The 22,914-nt window shown below is 42.1% G+C and overlaps 2 protein-coding genes across 6 annotated transcripts; one reads left to right on the top strand and one right to left on the bottom strand.

Moving 5' to 3' along the window:
* The first annotated feature begins 8,434 nt into the window (after positions 1-8,434).
* On the top strand, positions 8,435-16,496 carry LOC121578176 (ectonucleoside triphosphate diphosphohydrolase 8). Of its 5 annotated transcripts, none has more exons than XM_041892346.2 (10): positions 8,435-8,758; positions 9,686-9,842; positions 10,401-10,518; positions 10,959-11,109; positions 11,558-11,717; positions 12,041-12,271; positions 12,770-13,036; positions 13,176-13,286; positions 15,624-15,755; positions 15,955-16,116. In XM_041892346.2, the coding sequence occupies exons 2-10, from the start codon at positions 9,720-9,722 to the stop codon at positions 16,012-16,014; spliced, it is 1,353 nt and encodes a 450-aa protein (XP_041748280.1). In that variant the 5' UTR covers positions 8,435-8,758; positions 9,686-9,719; the 3' UTR covers positions 16,015-16,116. The 5 variants fall into 5 exon arrangements, with proteins under 5 accessions (XP_041748280.1, XP_041748279.1, XP_041748278.1 ...); XM_041892344.2 differs by having other exon boundaries at positions 8,442-8,656; positions 15,972-16,496; XM_041892343.2 differs by having other exon boundaries at positions 8,442-8,758; positions 9,720-9,842; positions 15,972-16,496.
* On the bottom strand, positions 16,370-21,197 carry LOC121578175 (EF-hand calcium-binding domain-containing protein 4B). The gene is made up of 8 exons (XM_041892341.2): positions 19,107-21,197; positions 18,446-18,596; positions 18,084-18,218; positions 17,850-17,931; positions 17,587-17,701; positions 17,346-17,450; positions 17,068-17,144; positions 16,370-16,905 (listed from the first exon to the last, which is right to left on the bottom strand). Exons 1-8 carry the CDS (start codon positions 21,150-21,152, stop codon positions 16,812-16,814), a joined length of 2,805 nt encoding a protein of 934 aa, XP_041748275.2. The 5' UTR covers positions 21,153-21,197; the 3' UTR covers positions 16,370-16,811.
* Positions 21,198-22,914: the final 1,717 nt, after the last annotated feature.

Below are 22,914 nucleotides of genomic sequence, written 5' to 3'. Positions count from 1 at the left end.
ATGCAAGAATGGGCTGCCATCAGTCAGGATGTGGCCCAGAAGTTAATTGACAGCATGCCAGGGCGGATTGCAGAGGTCTTGAAAAATAAGGGTCAACACTGCAAATATTGACTCTTTGCATAAACTTAATGTAATTGTCAATAAAAGCCTTTGACACTCATGGGATGCTTGTAATTATACTTCAGTATACCATAGTAACATCTGACAAAAATATATCATAACACTGAAGCAGCGAACTTTGTGAAGACCAATACTTGTGTCATTCTCAAAACTTTTGACCACGACTGTACACTGAAAACATAGAGGACATTGATACATTCACTCACAACTGACTGCTGTCCCAACTGCAATGGATAGATAAGTACATATACTGATACAATTTACTTTTCATTTAGTAGTTCAACAGCACAAGGAACGAATGAATGTTTGGAACATGTTCTTCTTGGCCATGGGCATTCTGAAGTGCCGGCCAGAGGGAAGCCTCTCCAATTGAGGGTGTAGAGGGTGGGAGGGGTCGCCAACAAAAGCCAGTGCCTTCTTTTTGGTTGCCTTGTGGAACAGACTGCTCAAATGTGCCTGTGGTCGACCAATTACTTTGCTGGCTGTGTTTACTATTCTGCTCAGTTTGCTTTTGCTCCTCACGCTCAGATTACCATACCAGACTGTCATATTGAACGTGAGGATGCTCTCCACCAAGCTGCTGTACACCCTCTCCAGAACATCCTGGCTGACCCCAAACCCCTTCAATTTCCTGATCAAAAACAGGCGCTGGCTTGCTTACAGTTGGCATTCTCTGTAAAACTCAGCTTGTTATCAATTTGTGTCCCTAGGTATTTGAAACACTCAACCACCTCCACTGGTTGGTCGTTCAGAGAGAGTGGTTGGGACATTGGCAAGTTGTTGCCATTGATTATGAGCTCCTTTGTCTTTTCCACATTGATGTGGAGGGCACTTGACCTGCACCATTCTTGAAGGTTGTTGGTCTGTTTAAAATAGCTGTCCCCATCTGACGTAGCATCTTTAAAAAAGAGTCCCACCAGAGCCATGTCATCCACCTTCCTGAAAAGGCTCACATTGTTTCCTTGGATCTTCATCTCATTAGTGTAGATAGAGAACAACAACGGTGAAAGGACACACCCATGGGGCGCCCCTGCATTCAGGGTCAGTTCATCAGAGAGGGCCCCATTCATGAGGACCCTCTGCGGGCGGTCAGTTAAAAAGTCCTTGATCCAACCTGTGAGGCCTCCGTTTACGTTCAGGTCCAGTAGTCGTTTCAGGAGTGTGTGTATTTGCACTGTATTGAAAGCTGAACTAAAATCAATAAATAAAATGTGTTCATACGATTTTGCATGTTGAAGGTGACTAGCCACCATGTTCACCAAGGTCAGGGTAGCATCCTCAGTCCCCCACTGTGAACTGACCCTGAATGCAGGGGCGCCCCAGGGGTGTGTCCTTTCACAGTTGTTGTTCTCTATCTACACTAATGAGATGAAAATCCAAGGAAACAATGTGAGCCTTTTCAGGTAGGCGGATGACATGGCTCTGGTGGGACTCTTTTTTAAAGATGTTACGTCAAATGGGGACAGCTATTTTAAACAGACCAACAACCTTCAAGAATGGTGCAGGTCAAGTGCCCCCCACATCAATGTGGAAAAGACAAAGGAGCTGATCATCAATGGCAACAACTTGCCAATGTCCCAACCACTCTCTCTGAACGACCAACCAGTAACGGGTCCAGTTGATCTGCTATGGACAGGGTAAGGTGCTTACTAACAACCCTTTCCATACATTTGGCCAGAAGGGGTGTGAGGGCCACAGGTCGAAAGTCATTTGGTGATTTGGTCCCTGACTTCTTAGGCACCAGTACAATGATCGACACCTTCCAGGAGTTTGGCACTGTACAGGTGCTCAGCAGGAGTTGAAACAGTCGTGTGAAGACTCCCTTGAGCTGGTTGGCGCAGACCTTCAGTACTTTGCCCTGTAGTCCGTCTGGTCCGGTGCTTTGTGTGGCTTAATATGTGACAAGCATGAGGCCACCTCGTTCTCTGTTATCTGGACAGGAGAGGATTTGGGGATGTTCTCACATATTTGTTTACATTCATCTTTAAAATCGACGGTGTCAAATCTTCCATAAAAACAGTTAAGGTCGTTTACAAAGGATGAACAGTCTGACATTTTATCGTTCTCTCTTTTCCTTTCTCTTCCCATCATTGCATTAAGCCCCTCCCATGCTTGTCTTGGATTGGCTGTACAGAACCTCTGCTCCACTTTATCCTTGAAGTCCTTTTTAGCGTTCTACATTTTTTACCTGAATTCATTTTCTTTCTCCTTTACAGCATCAGTATCTCCTTTCAGGAACGCAAACTTCCTTTCATTGAGGCACATTTTCAAGTCCTTAGACACCCAGGGCTTGCTGTTGGGAAATACTCAGACAGTTTTTGTGTTAATGACAGTATCCTCACAGAACTGGATGCATGATGTGATGCTGTCTGTCAACTCGTGGGGATCCCTGCACGAGTCAAAGAACACCTCCCAGTCTGTGACGTCGAAGCAATCCTTGAGCTCCTCCCTACTCTCCTCTGTCCATACCTGAATGGATTTCTCTACAGGTTTTCCGCGTTTCACCTGCTGCCTGTATCTCGGTAGGAGATGGATAACGTTAGGGTCTGATTTCCCGATGGGTGCTCTGCACACTGCCTTGTATGCGCATCTACATTGCCATAACACTGGTCCCAGGATGCGAGTTGGACAGGTATTTGTATTTGTATTTATTAGGGATCCCCATTAGCTGCTGCCAAGGCAACAGCTACTCTTCCTGGGGTCCAAACATATTAAAGCACTTACATTACATATAAAACAAAATATAAAACAGTACATCATATGACATTATTACACCACTACCTATCTACAATACAAAATGTTTAATACTACCATACAACAATATCACAATGTGTGCGTATGCATGTGTCTACACCCTTGTGTGTGTCTCTTCACGGTCCCCGTTATTCCATAAGTTTGTTTTAACCTGTTTTTTAAGCTGATTCTACTGCTTGCATCAGTTACCTGATGTGGAATAGAGTTCCATATAGTCATGGCTCTATGTAGTACTGTGCGCCTCCCATAGTCTGTTCTGGACTTGGGGACTGTGAAGAGACCTCTGGTGGCATGTCTTGTGGGGTATGCATGGGTGTCTGAGCTGTGTGCCAGTATTCCAAACAGACAGCTCTGTACATTCAGCTTGTCAACACCTCTTACAAAAACAAGCAGTGATGAAGTCAATCTCTCTTCCACTCTGAGCCAGGAGAGACTGACATGCATGTCATTAATGTTAGCTCTCCGTGTACTTTTAAGGGCCAGCCGTGCTGCCCTGTTCTGAGCCAACTGCAATTTTCCCAAGTCCCTCTTTGTGGCACCTGACCACACTACTGAACCAGTCTAGGTGCGACAAAACTAGGGCCTGTAGGACCTGCCTTGTTGATTGTGTTGTTAAGAAGGCAGAGCAGCGCCTAATTATGGACATACTTTTCCCCATCTTAGCTACTGTTGTATCAATATGCTTTGACCATGACAGTCTACAATCCAGGGTTACTCCAAGCAGTTTAGACACCTCAACTTGCTCAATTTCCACATTATTTATTACGAGATGTAGTTGAGGTTTAGGGTTTAGTGAATGATTTGACCCAAACACAATGCTTTTAGTTTTGGAAATATTCAGGACTAACTTATTACTTGCCACCCATTCCGAAACTAACTGAAACTCTGTTGCAGAGTGGGGAGGTGCGCTGAGAGGGAGAGCGTATTAAAATTCCCAAGCACAAATACTGTCTGGTCAGCTGGTCATGAAAGCGCAGCATTGAAACAGTCTGTAATCCTGTTCGCAGCTTCCTTGTTGTTAGGTCCAGGCACATAGACTAGAATAATAGTAATCTGTCCAAACTCACGTGGTAGATAGAATGGCCTGAATGATACAACGAGAATCTCATAATCTCTGGTGCACACTTGTTCAATCACATTACACTGTGTGGCCCAAGTATTATCTACAAAGATACATAGCCCCCCACCTATTGATTTCTGTGATGTTGTTTTGTCTCGATCTGCTCTATTAACAGTGTATCCATCAATGTTCACATCAATATTGTCCTGCTTGAGCCACATTTCTGTAAAGCAGATTAAATTACTTCTCCTAAAATCCAATTCAAATCTAGCCCTTGCTGCTAACTCATCCAGTTTATTATTTAGTGACCGCACATTTAACAGGGCTTCCCAGCCTCAGTAGTCTGTTCCTAACACAACCTCTTGAGCCTCGCTTCGTCTTAGTTTCCCTTTTTGACTTTGTAGAACAACCATCAGGCAAGGAAATGTTGATTTTGAGAGTGTGAGCTTTATCTCGGAAAGAGAGCAGAAAGTGATTGTAAAATGTTCTGCATATTACAGCGATTAGGATTAAGAAGGTCACACGCCACGTCCAATCCACTTTCAAATTTGCGACGCACTTGGATTGAGACAAAACGAAACAAAATTGAACGATACAACCAGGGGCGCAACTTTTGGTTTTAGAAGTGGGGGGACATAATTTTTTTAATTTTTTTAATCCAGTCTGATAAACACTCAAAACAGCCTACCCGACCACTTGGAGGCATCCGCATGGTCATAAAGCACACCGTTGCCTCGTTTTGTATCACATTCCAATGATAAAACTGGGGGGGACAAAAATGCTATTTCAGAATATGGGGGGGGGGGGACTTTGGATAGCCTATTTCTGAGGGTAGTTGAGAGAATGCCAAGAGTGTGCAAAGCTGTCATCAAGGCAAAGGGTGGCTATTTGAAGAATCTCAAATGTAAAATATATTTTGATTTGTTTAACACTTTTTTGCTTACTACATGATTCCATATGTGTTATTTCATAGTTTTGATGTCCTCACTATTATTCTACAATGTAGAATATAGTAAAAATAAAGAAAAACCCTTGAATGAGTTGGTGTGTCCAAACTTTTGACTGGTACTGTATATATATTGTGATGTCACGAGAGGCTGTGTCCTGGAGGGACGTTACATCCCCCTGAGGTGGCTGCAAACCCAGACAGCTATGGCTCCATCTGCTGGTATGGTCGGGAACTCCACCCCTCTATGGCCAATCTTCCCACGCAGCTGAAACAAATGAGGAGCTGATGAGCTGAAGGTTTGGGAAGGGAAGAGACACAGTCTCCAACCTGGGCTCTCTGGAGGACAAGAGTGCTGCACGTCCACTTCCATGAGGAATCTAAGGATTTGGAGATACTTACCTTTGGGAAATACTCACCTTTGAATATATGCACCTGTGGAAATACGTGAGAGACATTTGGAAGGACTTTTTGCTGGGTTGGCCACTAGCTGCAACGTGGACTACAGTAAGGCTGGGGAAAAGTTATCTGAGCGAGTGAGAGTTATGACTTTGGATGTGGAAGAGACATCCCTGAACTGTTAACCCTTAAAGAGCCACAAGAGAACAGAATTTTGTTATATTTTCGTTAATTTCCCAAGACCTATAATAAAATCCTTGTTTTGTTTGAACCTTGTCTCCTTGCACTACTTGAGCAATCCCGCTGAAAGCTGTGTAGCCTCTTGTGACGTCACAATATATACAAATTATATATTGATGTCACAAATGTGTATATATATATATATACATTTGTGACATCAATATATAATTTGTACATTTCTTTATTAGTTATTTGTTACATTTGACTGTGTAAAACCTAGCAGTACTACTTATTTCTCTGAGAGTGAGGCGGATGGATATACTATATAGCATTTAGCAAAAAAGCATGATTATTTGTCTATCTGAAATGAAACCATCAATTGATAGATTTTAAACAAATACAGTGCCTTCAGAAAGTATTCACACCCCTTGACTTTGGGATAAATCAAGGGGTATGAATTCTTTCTGAAGGCACTGTATAGGGGACAGATTGGAATGGCAGCAAGTCTTACTGTAAATGGATACTTCAGGATTTTGGCAATGAAGCCCTTTGTCTACTTCCCCAGAGTTAGATGAACTAGCGTTAGCACAATAGCTGTTACCATTGACGTCCTAGTCTCGCGTTGCCATACCTCCAAAATCACATCGTTCTCACTCCTCCCTTGGAAGTCTGGGGAATTTTGTATTGCAAAAATGGTTTGAATGGTCCGCTGGACCAATGGAACATCCAATCAAGATTTTGATTGGATGTTACATTTCAAGAACCCTGCCCCCACATGCCTGTAGAAGGGGTGCTGTGTGTTATGTTCGTCACTGTTTTCCGTCCAGGTAGTTGTTGCGTATGCTAGTTTCAAGTGCTAGTTTTCAAGTTATCAGGTGTGGCCGACAGTCTGTGATTTATATTTATTGAAAATGAAAGTGGATTACGCTGGTAAAGTCAAACGTCACAACATGTTCTAAACCGCTCTGATGACAAACACTTTTTTCCTTGTCTCCATTCGTTCACATGGCTGCTGGCTGCGCTTTGCAACCCCTGATAATATCGTGAAGATTGCCCATTATTTTGTTTTTGTAAGGACCCAAAAATCGGAGGCAGTGGGAAAACCTATTCAAGTAAATAAATATATTTTTTTAATGTTAAAAAACAATATATAATTAGCTAGTTAGATAGCTGTAGGCCAGTAAGCCACTTTGTTGGCTAACTAAACTGAGCTGCTAGCTAGCTAGATAACTGTACACACTATTTAGCTAAGTTAATTAAATGTCATCAGCTTCACTCTTAGAAAAGGGGTTCCAAAAGGGTTCTTCAGCTGTCCCCATAGGAGAACCCTTTTTGATGTGGAACCATCTGTGGAAAGGGTTCTTCATGGAACCAAAAAGGGTTTTTCAAAGGGTACTTCTATGGGGACAGCCGTTTTAGGTTCTATACACTCTTAGAAAAAAAGGTGATAACTTCCTATCTCAATGTATGGCCTTTCTTTTGCATTTCAAAGATGATGCAAAAAATAAATGAAAACGCATGTTTTTTTGTTTGTTTTATCTTTTACCAGATCTATTGTGTTATATTTTCCTACATTAATTTCACATCTCCACAAACTTCAAAGTGTTTCCTTTCAAATAGTATCAAGAATATGCATATCCTTGCTTCAGGTCCTGAGCTACAGGCAGTTAGATTTGGGTATGTCATTTTAGGCAGAAATTGAGATGAAGGGTCCTATCCAGAAGAGGTTATTGAGGTACAGTATTAAAATAAGGAGAATTAGGCTAAAGGAGATGAGCATTACAGGTGACATTTTATGAGGTTCATTTTATTTTATTTTATTTATTATAGCAATGTTTCTAGCAAAATGATTGCAGTTTCCATAGATAGACAGTACATGGCTGCTCTATGTATCACTGACTCTGGATAAGCTAGCGTGGCTAACTCAGCTAACCTTTTAGGTCAAATATATGCTGTTTTTTATTAACATTTTGTTGGCTTTATAATTGTGAGAGAAAGTGAACTAGCTAGTAGCTAGCTAGTTAATTATACCTAGGTAGCGTACAAGGTTAGCTGACTTTTCTGAAAATGAACCTCATTGTGGCTAGCTACTTGTCCCTCATGCTAGCCTTTACAGCCAAATATCACTTCAGAAACATCAAATTAAAAATATTGATATGGCCAGCTTTGTAGACAATTTCTCCCCTCTTGCTGCATTTTTAGCTCATCTTGAAATAACAGAGAAATGCTCTGAAAACCAGCGTGCTGCAAACGTTCTAAAATGTTTTGTCACCCGTGCTTGTTTTGTTGACATTTTTAGTCCTCAGTGTTGCTCCTACGGCACTAATCTGGTGAGAAACCTTGGAGCGCCGCCCAAGCAAGGCACTTCATTGGTTTGACGTGTTGCGAGGCGTCACTGAATTACACCAGTTTCCAACTCCTCTTTAGCTGATTTCTGCCATGGAACTTCCCTAGGCTTCACATTTTAGGGAATCCAAGTTCGCAACGAGTCTATAGACGTCCAGTCATTGTGCTAACGCTAGTTAGCATTGGCTCGCAAAACAAAAAATGGTATCCATAACTTAATCTGGCTCCGGGGAAGTAGATTTTTTTTAAATCCAGAAGTATCCCTTTAAACCTTAAATGGTTGAGCATTTTGCCATGTCCTTTTGGTCTACGTTTCCCTGTTTGACCGCTAGGTTTTATGGGTATTATGACACCTCCAGTGTGGGGCTCTATTGAGGAATGTATTGACCCTGAGGGTAGGGCTTTGTTTGAGTGGTTTCAGTCAAGATAAGAGACAGTTTCTTGTTAGTGGTTTCAGTTAAGATAAGAGACAGTTTCTTGGAAACACTGTCCTGCCCTGTATGCAAGTGCAAAGTCAATAAGTGTTGAACGCTCAAACATTAACTCAAACATGAGACATCACGTACTTCAAATGTCCACATATTCAATGTAATCAAATTTGTGAGTAGTTGTGAGGGCTCTAACATTACATTTCAGCCTACCACATGAGGAAGAAAGATGACAAATTGTACAGTGCATCAGAGCTTGGGAGGAGGAGAGAGAGTGTGAGTTTATTAGGGATACGTGAAAGTGAGGTAGGGAGGGAAAGAGAGAGAGAGCGAAAGAGAGAGGGTGAGTGAGAGAGACAGAGAGAGTGCGTGAGTGAGAGTCAATGAGAGCACAAGAGAAAGGCGGAGAACGTTTATACTCTGGTCAGTGTAAGATCTTACGAACATTTCTAAGATAACGCATATCTTTCTAGTTTGACCTAGGGGTCAGGGAGAAGAGATCACAGAGAAGAAACTTCTGTGACGGTAAGTCCAGTTGTTTTGACCATGTTGGACCGTGGAGGATCAAGTGGAAAACTCCTGTCGTCATCTCATGTTTTAATAGAAGAATTCAGGGGCTTTCTCTGTTAATGGTTGACTTCTAGTCAGTCACTGCTCCTATTTGTCTTTCATGGTTATTTCAAAGGCAGCATTATCTGTTCAATACGTTAGGCAAAATGCTCTCATGTTAACATCTTTATAATAGCACTATGCAGTAAACCAAGACAAAAGCTCTACTGTTAATTGATATGTATATTTTGGACAAACAGACAGCATTTTAAGATGACATATTGTACAATAGTCTTTGTCAGTTCTTTACCCCTTGGAGAAGAGGAGACAGTGGCATAGGAGACAAGTGGCATAAATACATTAAACTCACAATTGCTGTGGTAAAATCTGAATCTGAATCTGAATATATATATATATATATATATATATATATAAACTGATGTCCTTGCCAACTCTGTAACGAGTCTGATAAGAATCTGATAAGATAAAGCAGATACATCAGATAAGATATACATTATTTTGGGATAGACTGTGTACATTGTGTCTATTTATAGAAATACATGAACTATCACAAGTACTGTTATAATGTATAATGTTATAAATAATGTTATATTTATGAATGAAGATTGATGACAATGTAATCTTTCACATTGATGGCATAAAAAAAAAAAAAACTGTGTAATTTGTTTTTTATAATCAAAGGATTGATTTTAGAGAGACGGTTGGTTCTCAACAAATTTGCTCTCTGTGTGTGTATGGGTGTCCGGGAGAGGGCTTACGTGTGTTTGGAATGAAGATGTCAATGGTAAATCAGATGTTATCTTTCGCGATGGTGGCATAAAAAGAAGACCAAAGTGTAATTTACTCTTTGTGTGTGTGTGCCTGTGTGTGTGTGTGTGTCAGGGAGAGTGGACTAACAGGTGTGTTTGGAATTAAGATGTCAATGGTGAAACAAGTTGCGCTGGCTGCAGTGGTGGTAGTGATGGGATGCATGGGCATCATCGCTCTAATCCTCACATTAGTTCAGCACTACTCTGTGGATCTTCCTCATCGAATGCAGGTGATGAAGCAAAACTGTTATCTGTGTTGTGACCGCATTAATTGGGGAAAATTCACTCTGGGAAATCACCCATGTAAAATCCTATAATTCATCTTAAAAATCTAAGTTTTTCATTTAACTTTGGGATCTCCGTTCCAACGCGTTCCCTCCTAATTCCACCATTGACCCTTTTGGATATCACATTTCCTTCATTATGTCCCAGACTTCAATGTTACTTCACAAAGCACATACCTCACAGGATGCGACAGGGCCCCTGTCAAACTCCCAAAATGGGACAGTATTCAACAATAATATGGGACAGTAGGTCCTCAAAAATGTCCCAACATTAAAATGGGACGTTATCAAAAACGTATATTTCATTGATTCTCCCAGTAAGGACAACGTTACTTTTAGTCTCTCTCTCTCTCTCTCTCTCTCTCTCTCTCTCTCTCTCTCTCTCTCTCTCTCTCTCTCTCTCTCTCTCGCTCTCGCTCTCGCTCTCGCTCTCGCTCTCGCTCTCGCTCTCTCTCTCTCTCTCTCTGTTGGTATTTGACTTCTCTGTCTCTGTGTGTCCTTCAGTATGGGATGGTGTTTGATGCTGGATCCACACACACTTCTCTCTACATGTACCGCTGGCCTGGCAACAAAGAAAACAACACTGGGGTGGTGTCACAGATGCTGGTCTGTGATGTTGACGGTCAGTGCTGAGTGTTGTCAGTGAACGATTATTACTACTCTATTATTTTATCTCTTAGGGGTGAATCCTAACTTCTACGTAAGTCAAATCTTCACTTAGTCATGCATTGATGTTAAGGTTTCAAAATTCCAGTAACTTTCCCAAAATTCCCAGAAGTTGGTTGGAATGGAATCTGGAGGGAATAAGCTGCAAGGGCATTCTCCAACCTGGAGTTCCTCATCTGGAAGTTTTTTTTTTAAAACAGTACATTTTGGGAAAGTTGATGTCAATGGGAGAGTAGTTAGGATTCGCCACTAATACGCCCTTCAGTCATCTTACACTTATTTTCATGGCAGCTTGATCGCAAGGGCCAAGACAAATCATAATTTACCACCCAGTGATGGTTGTCACTTAAAATAATATACCAGTGACTCACACCCCTGTCCCCTGCTTGTCCGTAGGAGATGGCATCTCTAGCTATGCCCAGGACCCCGCTGCTGCAGGGCTCAGTCTGAGGAAGTGCCTGGACAGTGCACTGGCAGCCGTCCCTGCAAACCAGCGAAGGGAAACTCCTGTGTACCTTGGTGCTACCGCTGGCATGCGACTCTTGCAGTAAGTCTAGACTGCACTATCTTGATAGGTGTAATCATTTCCATTTACCACATCCCAATACTACGACTTTATGAATGAATGTGCTAGGAAAACGTCCCACTAATCTACACTCTTAGAAAAAAAGTTGCTATCTAGAACCTAAAACAGTTCTTCGGCTGTCCCCATAGGAGAACCCTTTTTGAAGAACCCCTTTTGGTTCCAGGTAGAACCCTTTTGGGTTCCATGTAAAACCCTTTCCACAGAGGGTTCTACCTGGAACCACAAAGCGTTCTCCTATGGGGACAGCCAAAGTCCTTTTTTTCTAAGAGTGTATTTAACCTCCTGTACATATTGACTGGGTGCTGTATGCTCTTTCAGGCTGCAGAACTTGGTTTTAATAATAAAGTAGCATTTCTGAAATCTACTTCCATTGTCCGGTAAGAGTGGCTGAATATTTTCCTCTCCTCAGGCTACAGAATCACACCCAGTCTGATCAGGTGTTGGAGCATGTAACCAAGGTGATCCAGGGGTATCCCATTGACTTCCGGGGGGCACGGATCCTATCTGGGATGGAGGAAGGGGCATACGGATGGATCACCATCAACTATCTACAAGACAGCTTCATCAAGGTGTGTATAGGGCACACATACACACACACACACACACACACACACACACACACACACACACACACACACACACACAATACTGAAAGGCCCATCTATGAGGTTGAGTCAAAGTGGTACCCTTGACTGAAGTGCTCCGACTACAGAGGCTTGGTCTCCCAAGACAATGGTATCAAGCTTGTTTAGGCAAAATTAACAGAGGTTTGTGGATATACAGTAGCAGTACCATTTATAACTACTGTAATAACTTGTTATAATGGTGAATTGCAGGTCTTTGCAGTTTAACATTATAGCTAACATACAGTATTTGTACTTCTCCTGAGCAGCACACCTTTGAGGGAGAATGGGTGAGCCCTAAAGGAAGGAAGATCTGGGGTGCCCTGGACATGGGAGGCTCTTCTACCCAGATAGCCTTTACCCCCGTCCAGCCTGTACAGGACCCTGCCTCCGCCCTGGGACCCAAGCTCTATGGTTACCAATATGAGGTGTATACACACAGCTACCTGTGCTATGGCAAGGAGCAGGCCATGAGGCAGCTACTGGTTCATCTACTGAAGGTACTGTAAGTAGCTGTCTGGTCACCTGTTAGATATGACTCAAAGAAATTGCAGAATGGTTTTGGGTACTGTAAAAATGCCAGGTAAACTCCCCCTACAAGTAAATATAAAACCAGTTTTCAGGAAGCCACTGGACGCCTCAGACACATTTGTTATATATCTTTTTTAAATTGTATTACGGGTCAGAGGAGCATCCTGCATCATGGTAAAAATAATCATAGTACATACTCTGCTGTTTTATCGCACGTGCAATGATGTCCAAGGGGAAAAACGTGTTCGTTGTTTAAAGTAACGTCTTTGTTGTTGTAATATTGCAAGCAGACGTGGCAGTTTAACCGCTATGGATTCCAGCTTTAAAGCACATCATAAATATCTTTGGGCCAATCTAATTGCCCTAAAGCTGTTTGACTGAATGCGTCTCAGTTGAGTCAGAAGCATTTTATGGCTGTTTAAAGAGCTGTTTTTCTTTTGATTCAAGCAAACTTCTTCCTCTCTCAGATGAGTGGGTCTACCCGCCCAGTCAAGCACCCCTGCTACCACCTGGGCTACAACCTAACCCGGACTCTGGGTGACCTCTATGACTCCCCCTGCGTGGCCAGACCTGTGACCTTTGACCCGGCCTCAGCGGTCACCTTTACAGGGACCAGTGAGCCGTTGCAGTGTTTCAACCAGATGAAGAACATCATGAACCTGACTGCCTGCTCTCTGGCCCCTGCCTGTGGCTTCAACGGGGTCTACCAGCCCCCAGTCAGTGGCTACTTCTTTGTGAGTATCCATCCCATACCTACGCAAACCCTACTCAACTGGCACTCCAGGCAGGCTCAATCAAACAATCCAATTTGAAAGATGTCTGAACCCTATGTACAGTATATATTGTCACCATCATACTGTTTCTTCTCTCTAGGCTTTCTCAACGTACTATTACACCTTTGACTTCCTTGGTCTGGCTCCTCAGTCCTCTCTGTCTCAGGCTACCACCACTATAGACACTTTCTGTAAAAGGACCTGGGACTCGGTGAGATATAGAGATCTCTGCTGACCTTTCACATTGTCAGTACACTTCCTAAAACTGTATACCGGTATACAGATTCATAAATTCATACTCAATCACAGCTAAACAGCTAAACACAAACTATAGTATTTCTCATAATAACCCCATTCACAATGGGGCAGATTCAGATTTAGGAATTTCTACCTTTCCTACACACGCCTTTCTTTTTAGATTAGAGAGTTTAATAGTCACATGTACAAGGTTGCAGATGTAATTACAGGGCAGCAGGTAGCTGACTAGTGGTGGCTATTCACCACGGTGCCCGCGTGGTTGACCATTTCAGCTCCTCAGAGATGTGTTTTTGACCGTCTCCATGGTGGCCCCGTTGATGAGGATGGGGACGTGCCTAGCCTGGTTCCTCCTGAAGTCCACAATCAGCTCCTTTGTTTTGCTGATGTTGAGGGAGAGGTTGCTTACCTGGCACCACGCCGTCAGAGTGCCTACCTCCTCTCTGTAGACCGTCTCGTCGTGGTTGGCAATCAGGCCTACTGCTGTCGTGTCGTCAGCTAACTTTCCTACGCACTTCTCAGTATTTGGTATTCAGACTTACCTTATTCAGTCGGATAACACACTCTGCAGGTATGCCTACCTTGCTGAATAAATATAATTCAACCGCTGAAAACACTCCCACTTGCTGGTCAACAGATTTTCTTAAGCCATCCCTTTAAATACAGTGTACCTTTTAGGTAGAATTTTGTCAACAGAAAACATACAGGATATATCGAGAGAACGTGTTCAGAATATTAGGGATCATCGAAAGAAATCCATCTAAATATAGGGATGTAGCTCAGTTGGTAGAGCATGGCGTTTGCAACGCCAGGGTTGTGGGTTCGATTCCCACGGGGGGCCAGTATGAAAAAAATAAAAAATAAAAATGTATGCACTCACTAACTGTAAGTCGCTCTGGATAAGAGCGTCTGCTAAAATGTAAATGTAAATGATATTCGTTTCCTTTTCAGCCCCAATTTATAGATTTAAAAATACTCTGATCTTGTAGATTATTTAGCTTTAGGAAAGTGTTTTTGAATCATAAAAACAGGTTGGGAGAGCCTTTACGCATGAAAGAAAGATAACGGTGGTTTTATTAATTCAGAAAATTGCCACATTCAGTTCTTCAAACCATGGCAATGTTGGAAGATTAGTATACATAGAATTATAATAGGGAGAATAGTGTACAATAGTAGGCTATACCTTCGTCTATTGCCTGCACTAACCATGGAACTGTGTGATGACATTGCCAAGTATTGCGCCAAGTATCGGGTTCAATCTGTTACGGCTTGGCCTGTGCTCCGCTCCATAACGATTTAATTAGCCGACATGTATTTTTTTAATATTATCAACTGTTACTAATGATTCTCAGCAACAACCACATGGCAGTGATGGTGTTTACAAAGGAAGCAAATGAAAGTAAATGAGACAATGTAATTAAATGTAATGGTAATGTAGGCTATACCAACTGAAGTGAACTAAAAGTAAATTGGCAGTTGAATATGTGTGGTTATTAGGGCTACTGATGGTCGATACTAATATTTAACATGATAGAAATAGGAGACGGAGAAAGTCAGGGTAGCCAAACTGATTACATTTACATTTTACATTTTAGTCATTTAGCAGACGCTCTTAACCAGAGCGACTTACAGGAGCAATTAGGGTTAAGTGCCTTGCTCAAGGGCACATTAACGTCATTTAGCAGACGCTCTTAGCCAGAGCGACTCACAAATTGGTGCGTTCACCCTATAGCCAGTGGGATAACCACTTTACAATTTGGGGGGTTAGAAGGAATACTTTATCCTATCCCAGGTATTCCTTAAAGAGGTGGGGTTTCAAATGTCTCCGGAAGGTGGTGAGTGACTCCGCTGTCCTGGCGTCGTGAGGGAGCTTGTTCCACCATTGGGGTGCCAGAGCAGCGAACAGTTTTGACTGATTAATTATTTACCTAGCTCTTATCAAGTTGTAAATTATTATTATTATTATTATTATTATTATTATTATTATTATTATAAATTACAGTGCATGGAGAATGGTGTTATTTCTATCAAAAAAAATAAGTAGATGCTTTTTCCACTGGACCTTATTCATGGTTTTCAAGTCAAGGTCAGAATACAGCATATCTGTAGACACACCTTCATTTATTAGATCACCCCCAACAAATAGTGGGTGAATAGCATGCTATTCTCATGCTTAAATTCAAGGTCAGAATACGCATAGAGAGAAAAGTGCACTTACACCACTTAACTCGGGTCAAAATCGGCCCCGATATTACTACAACTTTGTTTATGATAATAACCATTATTTTGGCAGCTCAAGACAGAGTATAGTGAAAAAGACAAGTACCTTCGTGATTACTGTGCCTCCGCCAACTACATAATGACAGTACTACTAGACGGCTACAAGTTCAACCAGACCTGGGGAAACATATACTTCCAGAGACAGGTGTGTGTTTAACTATACACTTGTGTATTGAAATATGTAAAACATCAACATCCAATTCGATTTAACTTCAGGACACTGAATGAAATTTTACCACAGAATTAATGAAAAAATGACTGTTTTTGTGTGGCATTGAATGTGAATAGCTGTGCTACCTCAATGAAGCTGTGTGTCTATCATATGCATACATATATGTTTATAGACATCATTGTCTATCAGGTGGCAGACACAGACATCAGCTGGACGCTTGGCTACATGTTGAACCTGACCAACCTGATCCCTTCAGAGCGCCCCCTGGTGGTGACAGGTGTGCAGAATGGCCAGTGGGCAGCAGAGGTCTTCTTCATAGCGTTTGCTGTGTTCCTCAGCCTGATGGTGCTAGCCATACTGTGGCTCTGGAACCCACGAGGCAACACAACAATCGATGCAATCACACTCTGAACATCTCTGACTTCTAGTCCCTTCTAGTCTATATAGATTAGGTACAATGTGATAATAGCACTGAGTCAATCAGATCGATGGATCGGAAGAGCGTGGCAGCTCCTGGAACTCACAGTAATAGTTACAACAATAATTTGTAATATTTTCTGTCAATATGACTGGAATTATGGAGGCAATTGAATGTATTATGCATTTATTAGGCTTGTATAAACTGCATAGCTGGATGTTTTACAAGAAAAAAGAAACCCTACAATTAATTGTAATATGACACTATCTACTGTAAATAAATAGTGTTGGTATGAATATATATCTCTTAATAATTTAATAAAAATGTTCCTCCACAAACAGTGTTTGAAAGAAGTACCAAAGGGAGAATCATCTCAAGCGTCACATTAATACCACTACAGTATATGCTTTGGCATGCATTGACAAAATATTGTTTTCATTCAAATCTGATATATTACATATAGAACATTTAGAAGTAAAAATACAATCATAAGGGCTTATAAGGCACAAATACATTTTGTGTGTGTGCGTACGTGCATGCGTTCGTATGTGTGTGCGTACGTGCGTGTATGTGCTGCACATTATGAGATGGACCAATCTTCTCCACCTTGATCAGCAGCAGCCTGATTTCTTCTTTGGGGGTTCTTTCTGCAATACCAAGCTTCCCTCTTCTTGTCTTGTCTCCTCACCCACCTTCTTTAGCATCCTTGAAGCAACAACACACCAAATCAATGTTTGAATATTCACAGAACAGAGTCATCTTCCACATGCAGATGATGACAATATGCAGCCAAATCCAGACTACACACAACAACACCAACAAACAATAGCTTGTACTGTACATGAAAGACCTGTCGGCATGTCTTACCTTGCCAGAGTTTCCATAGACAGAGTCACATTGTCACCTGTAGCAGCACTACACTCCATAAAGAGCATGTCGTACCTCTGTAAGAGTGAGGGCAAGTGTCGTCAATAAAAGTATTATTTGTATTTATTATGAATGATCTCAATCCTGCTTTGGTACCACTGTCAATTTCAGCACCAGCTATATAACTGTAAAATAACCATGTATACCACATCACCTGTAGATCCTGCAGTCCAGTCGCCCACATTCAGGCTGTTAAAGTTACAGTAACGTCAACATACCTTTGCAAGGTTCTCCCCTTCATGAGTCTGAACCTCTCGTTGTAGTTCAGCACAATCAGTCTTGTTCCCAAGGAGTATAACGATGACATCATCTGGGGCCCCCTCCTACAAAATCCAAAAGTTTATGACAGTACAATAGATACCAGTGGAACAACTGTGAATCCTGCAAACAATTGTTTGTGTAGTTACATAGTTGTTATTTGATTATACTATTAAAGGCATTATTTAAATGCCCCCCTACCTGAATGCAGTTGACCCAGTAGCGGACGTCACAGAAGCTCTGAGAGGAAGTGATGTCATATATCAGCAGTAGACCCTGGGCTTTGTGGAACACTTGTCTGGTGATGCTGTGGAACCTGGGGAGGAGAGTGAAGAGTAATGTAACAATAGTATAACATGTATTTAATTATATACTAACAAATAAAACACACACAGAGGAACAGATTCTGTATCGATGCATTACATATGATGAACAACTGTGATGAACTTAAGTTAGAGACCCACCTTTCCTGACCTGCAGTATCCCATAACTGTAGAGTCACTGGGCTTGCATCCACTGTCACAGACTGTATACAGGTATCAATACCTGCTCAGATCATAAGCACACAAAAAAAAAAAACTGAAACCAGACATGAATGAGCAGCACAGTAATGTACAGTAATACCACAGGGTGTTCGTTTCTTCACATGACACGAAAGGGCATGATGCCAAACATACTACAAGGATGATGATACTCACCAATGGTAGCATCGTGGTGCAGACAGAACTCTCCACTTTGGAAGCGCCTCATGAAGGAGGTTTTGCCCACACTGCTGTTTCCAACCATCACCACGTTGTAGGGGTTTGATCTAGAGCCAGAGCTTCCAAAGGTACCTGGAGGGGGATCAGAGAGACAGGTCTATTACAGTCGATATCACTTCCCTGATCTCACTCAAACCTAACTTGACTTATTCCTTTTCGCTCCAAGTGGAGAACAAAGGTCCTCAACAGTGCATATCCAGCAATTAATTTCAGGTGATTCCTGCCAGGTGGGCTTACTTACTCAAGACTAACCTTTCCATACCACTTGTACCCCCTTACTGCTGCCATTCCATACTTACCCGGTGGCTGTATCTTCTTCTCTCTGGTGACCGGGACCTTCTCCACACGCTCTGCCTTTTCTTGACCTCTTTTATTCCCAGGGCCTGGTTGTGGAGCTGGAGCCACTTGTTCAGACCCTATTCCACTCAAAGCAGTGCTTGAGGCAACCACCTTAGACAAATAGAAAACATTATCTCCCACAACGAACAGGTTATGATCATCTCTTCAAAATTAAATGTGTAATACCATTGTGTGTTCAATATTCTATATACTGTCTGGTATACACACTATGTAAAACATTTAAAAGTAACAAATCAGATGTTTAACATATAGTACCAGTCAAAAGTTTGGACACACCTACTCATTCAAGGGTTTTTCTTTATTTTTAATATTTTCTACATTGTAGAATAATAGTGAAGACATCAAAACTATGAAATAACACATATGGAATCATGTAGTAACCAAAAAAGTGTTAAACAAATCAAAATATATTATATATTTGAGATTCTTCAAATAGCCACCCTTTACCTTAATGACAACTTTGCACACTGCAGCTCTTTATCATAAAATGTTGAATAATAAAATATCCTCAAGTACTGAGCCGCGGGATGTTTATATACATCAAGAACGCTATGAGTTTAATAGAATAAGTGAAGCAATTTGTAAGGAAAGCCACAGTACCTCTATGAGTATTGCCTCCTTCTCTGTGCTCTGTCTCTCCTGTTGGTCCTCCAGACTGACAGCTTCAGCCCTGTGCTCCTCTTGAAATCTTTCCAAAACAGCATTAACTTCTGGATTTCCAATGGCTTCAGCTCTGACCTCTGCCTCTGTTACATTTTCTCCTGTCTCCTGCGTCTCTGCTTCTCGTGTCCGATGAGTAGAGACCATATTTATTCTCTTCCCTGTAGCTTTGGATTCACCAACATCCTCGTGAGATTGGGAACTCAGAGACAGAGATGATTTCGAAGGAAGATTGGGGCTATTACTTGGTGTAAACAGACGTTGTTCCATGTCAGCTGTTTGGGTAAGTTGAATAGCAGAGATATGAGGGTCTATACAAACCATATCGCCTGACCCTTGGGCCTCTATTGTAAGAGCTGATGTGTCAAAGGGAGTTTGGCTGCTCTTGCTCGCTGCGACTATTTTCACTTCTACCTCAATCTCCTCCGCCTCTCTAACTTTTTCTGTTGAGATCAGTGCGTCATCGGTCAGGTAGGAGTCAAGAGTAGAAAAATCAGGGTTGTGAAGAGTTTGCCTATTCTCAGTCAACTCTGCTTCACTTAGAAGCATGAGTTTTGTTGCCATTGATTCCTTTATAATTGATTGGCTCTCACTTTCTATATTGTCAGCCTCTATGTTTCTTCCCTCTTGATTTGAAGTACTGAATGAACAGCTGAGGTCAGTCAGGACACTCTCCTCATTTTTCTCTTCTCCTTCATTCTTCTCATTACCAGCTCCATCCTTAGATTCCATCAACATTTCAAACTCTATGCAAGAACCTTCCACTACTTCCATGTTTTCTCCCTTGTCTTCTATCGCCTCTGTGCTTTCTATTTCACCTTCTTGTTTCTCCTCTGTGCCATCCTCTTCTCTTTGTGCACCTCGAGGATGCCTACGAGTCGACCCCATCTTTCTCCTCCTGTTTGGAGAAGGACTCTGATTGGAGTCTGTGTTTGCTGCATTAACACCTTGGTCTTGAACACTCTGCAGTAAGAGTGGATTGAGAAAGGAGTTATGGCTTTCATCCGAGTATGGAGTTTGGTTGCATTGACTACCAGAGATATTGGGATCAGCGCTCAAAGCCTCATCTGTTTGGCAGGTCTCTGTTGTGAGAGTTCTATCATCATACGTCATTTGGCTACTGACACTCACTTCATTTACAAGCAGCACACGATCACTAACTTCCTCCTTGCTGAGTAAAATGACCTCTGATGTGTCCAGTCCGCCTGTGGTATTGGAGTCAGTGTTTGTACCCTCCTCATTCCCCTGAATACTCTGCAGTAATAGTGGGGTGAGAAAGGGGTTAGTGATTTCCATACATGGAGTTTGGATGAGATGACTAGGAGAGATTTTGGGATCAGTGCTCAAAGTGTCATCTGACTCTATTTTAAGAGCACGATCACATGTTATTTGGCTGTTCTCGTTCACTTCAGAATCATTCACAAGCAGTGTGAAATCACTAACTTCTTCCTCAATGAGTAAAGTGTCTTCTGATTGGTCCAGTCCAACACTGAAGACCTCTATTGGGTCAACTATGTGGTCCATGCTTGCTTCATTGTTGATCTCAGTTTCTGTATTGACAGTTTCTGCAGTGACTCTGTTGCATTTCTCTTGGTTATGTAATTGATCTGCAATACCAAATGAATCGATGTCTTGGTCAAAAGGGGTGGGTTCAATCAGACTTTCTTCATCCATTCCTTTCTTCTCCTCATCGGCACTATGTTCCGGTTCCAATAATTTCAGTGACTCTTCCAATGTTTCAACACCAGATCCTTCCACTGTTCCCATTTCCCACTCTAACCTCTCTCCTGTCTCTTCTATGTTTTCTGTGTCTTCCTCCGTTTGGAAATTCTCCTTTTCCGTCTGCTCTCCTTCTTTTTCGTCTCCACTGGTGCTACCTTTAGGCTCCATAGACATTACCAACTCAGTTTCTTCGATGCCAAACATTTCCTCTTTTCCCACTGTGACCTCTTCTCCCTCATCATAAAGATAACGATATCTATGCATCTTACTCTCTCCATGTTCTTCCTCCTCATGTCTACCTCTAGGATTCCTGCAGTTGAACCCATCTTTCTTCTCCTGGATTCTGATTGAGCACTTTTGTCATGACCCAAAGAGCTGTCTGAGGGGTTTGATTGTAAAAAGCTGGTAATATCCTCTCTTTGCTCAGGTTGATAGCTTTCTACATGGTCTGGTTGTCTAAAATGAGGTCTATATGCCAGTACTACATTTTCCTCAACTATCAGATCAATAAAGTCCTCAGCTTCATCTCTTTGGTGCAATGTTTCCTGATTGCCTGGACCAGTAGAGTTAATATCATCTTGCAACTCTGACTCATTTACAGCAGGTTCAAGTTTCTCTTCACCTTCTCCACTTTGGAGGATTATTGTGTTATTGAATGACTCAAAATCTTCTGTGTTGTTTAAAGCATCTGACTCAAGGGATTGATCTAATGTATGCCTAGAGCTGTGAAATGTGGAGGACTCCGCCTCGGCATGCTCACTTTCCTGCCTCCTCTCTTCCTCTTTCTTCAACTCCTCTGTTATGGGTTCATCAGCAAATCCTTGAACAACTTGCAATGAAAGGTCTAGGGGCAGATGCGAGAGTGATTCTATTCCAAGAGTATCTTGAAGCAATTCACTGCTGTAACTAACTACAGCTTCACTACTAGTTTCAGTATCCTCACCAACTTCCTCTTTACATCGGTCATCCGGTTGGTCGAGTGTGCTAGAAGCAATCAAAATAATCTCACTTTGACTTCTGCACTCAGTGTCCATTTCACTTTCTTTTGGACCCAGGAGCTCTTCTGTGTTGCTGTGAGACCCAGATTCCACAACTGCAATGGATGCCTGAAGTTCTAGGGATTTTTCTGTGTCTCCAGTTTTGGCGTCTTCTTTCTCCCCAAAGTCTGTCTCTTCTCGTTTACCTTTATTCCTACGAGTAGACCCCATTTTCCTTCTCGTCCCTGCAGTGTCAGGTGATCTTAGCAGATATGGGTTTCCAGTTTGAGACAGCTTTGACTTTGTGAGGTCATTTAATGAGGGATTATTGTCTTCCATGTATTGTGATGTTATATGAGGCTCTGTACAAACCATTTCCCCTGACTCTTGGGCCTCTACTGTAAGAGCTGCTGTGTAAGAGGGAGTTTGGCTGCTCTCGCTCTCTGCAACTATTTTCACTTCTACTTCTATCTCCTCCGCCTCTCTGATTTTTTTTCTGTATGTTCTACAAGCTCAGACTTTTCTATGCCAGATTCTCCTTCTACTACAATGTTGACCTCTCCCTCCACTACTACGGTCTCTGGGTCTCCCAACACCTGCTCCTCTGTCACTTTTTCTAGAAGTTCCTCAAGCTGTACAAGCTCAGTCTTTTCTATGCTGGACTCCATTTCTACTGCTATCATGACATCTCCAACCTCTCCTATAACCTCTGTGTCTTCTCCTTTCTCCTCCTCCTGTCCCTCCTCTCTTCTCTCCTCTCCTTTTTTACCTTGATGAGTCTTGCTGCGAGTGGAACCGATCTTCCTTTTCCTCCTTGGGGTGTAGGATTCTACCTCTGCTGTTTCCTCTGGACCAAGAGAACTCTGCAGTGAAGGTGGATCTGGAGGGGAGTCAGTGTTTTCTCTTGATTCATCAAGTGTTTCCTCCAATGCTGTTTCTTTGTGTTGCAAACCAGTGATGGCAGGATTTGAGTTCAGTGTGTCATCGGTCAGGTAGGAGTCATATGACTCTACAGTAGGAACATCAGGGTAAGGGTTGTGAAGAGTTTG

This window comes from Coregonus clupeaformis, chromosome 12, assembly GCF_020615455.1.
Source record: "Coregonus clupeaformis isolate EN_2021a chromosome 12, ASM2061545v1, whole genome shotgun sequence".
Classification (NCBI taxonomy): Eukaryota; Metazoa; Chordata; class Actinopteri; order Salmoniformes; family Salmonidae; genus Coregonus; species Coregonus clupeaformis.
Note: the sequence above shows the minus strand (reverse complement) of the source record. Positions and strands in the feature narration are given on the sequence as shown.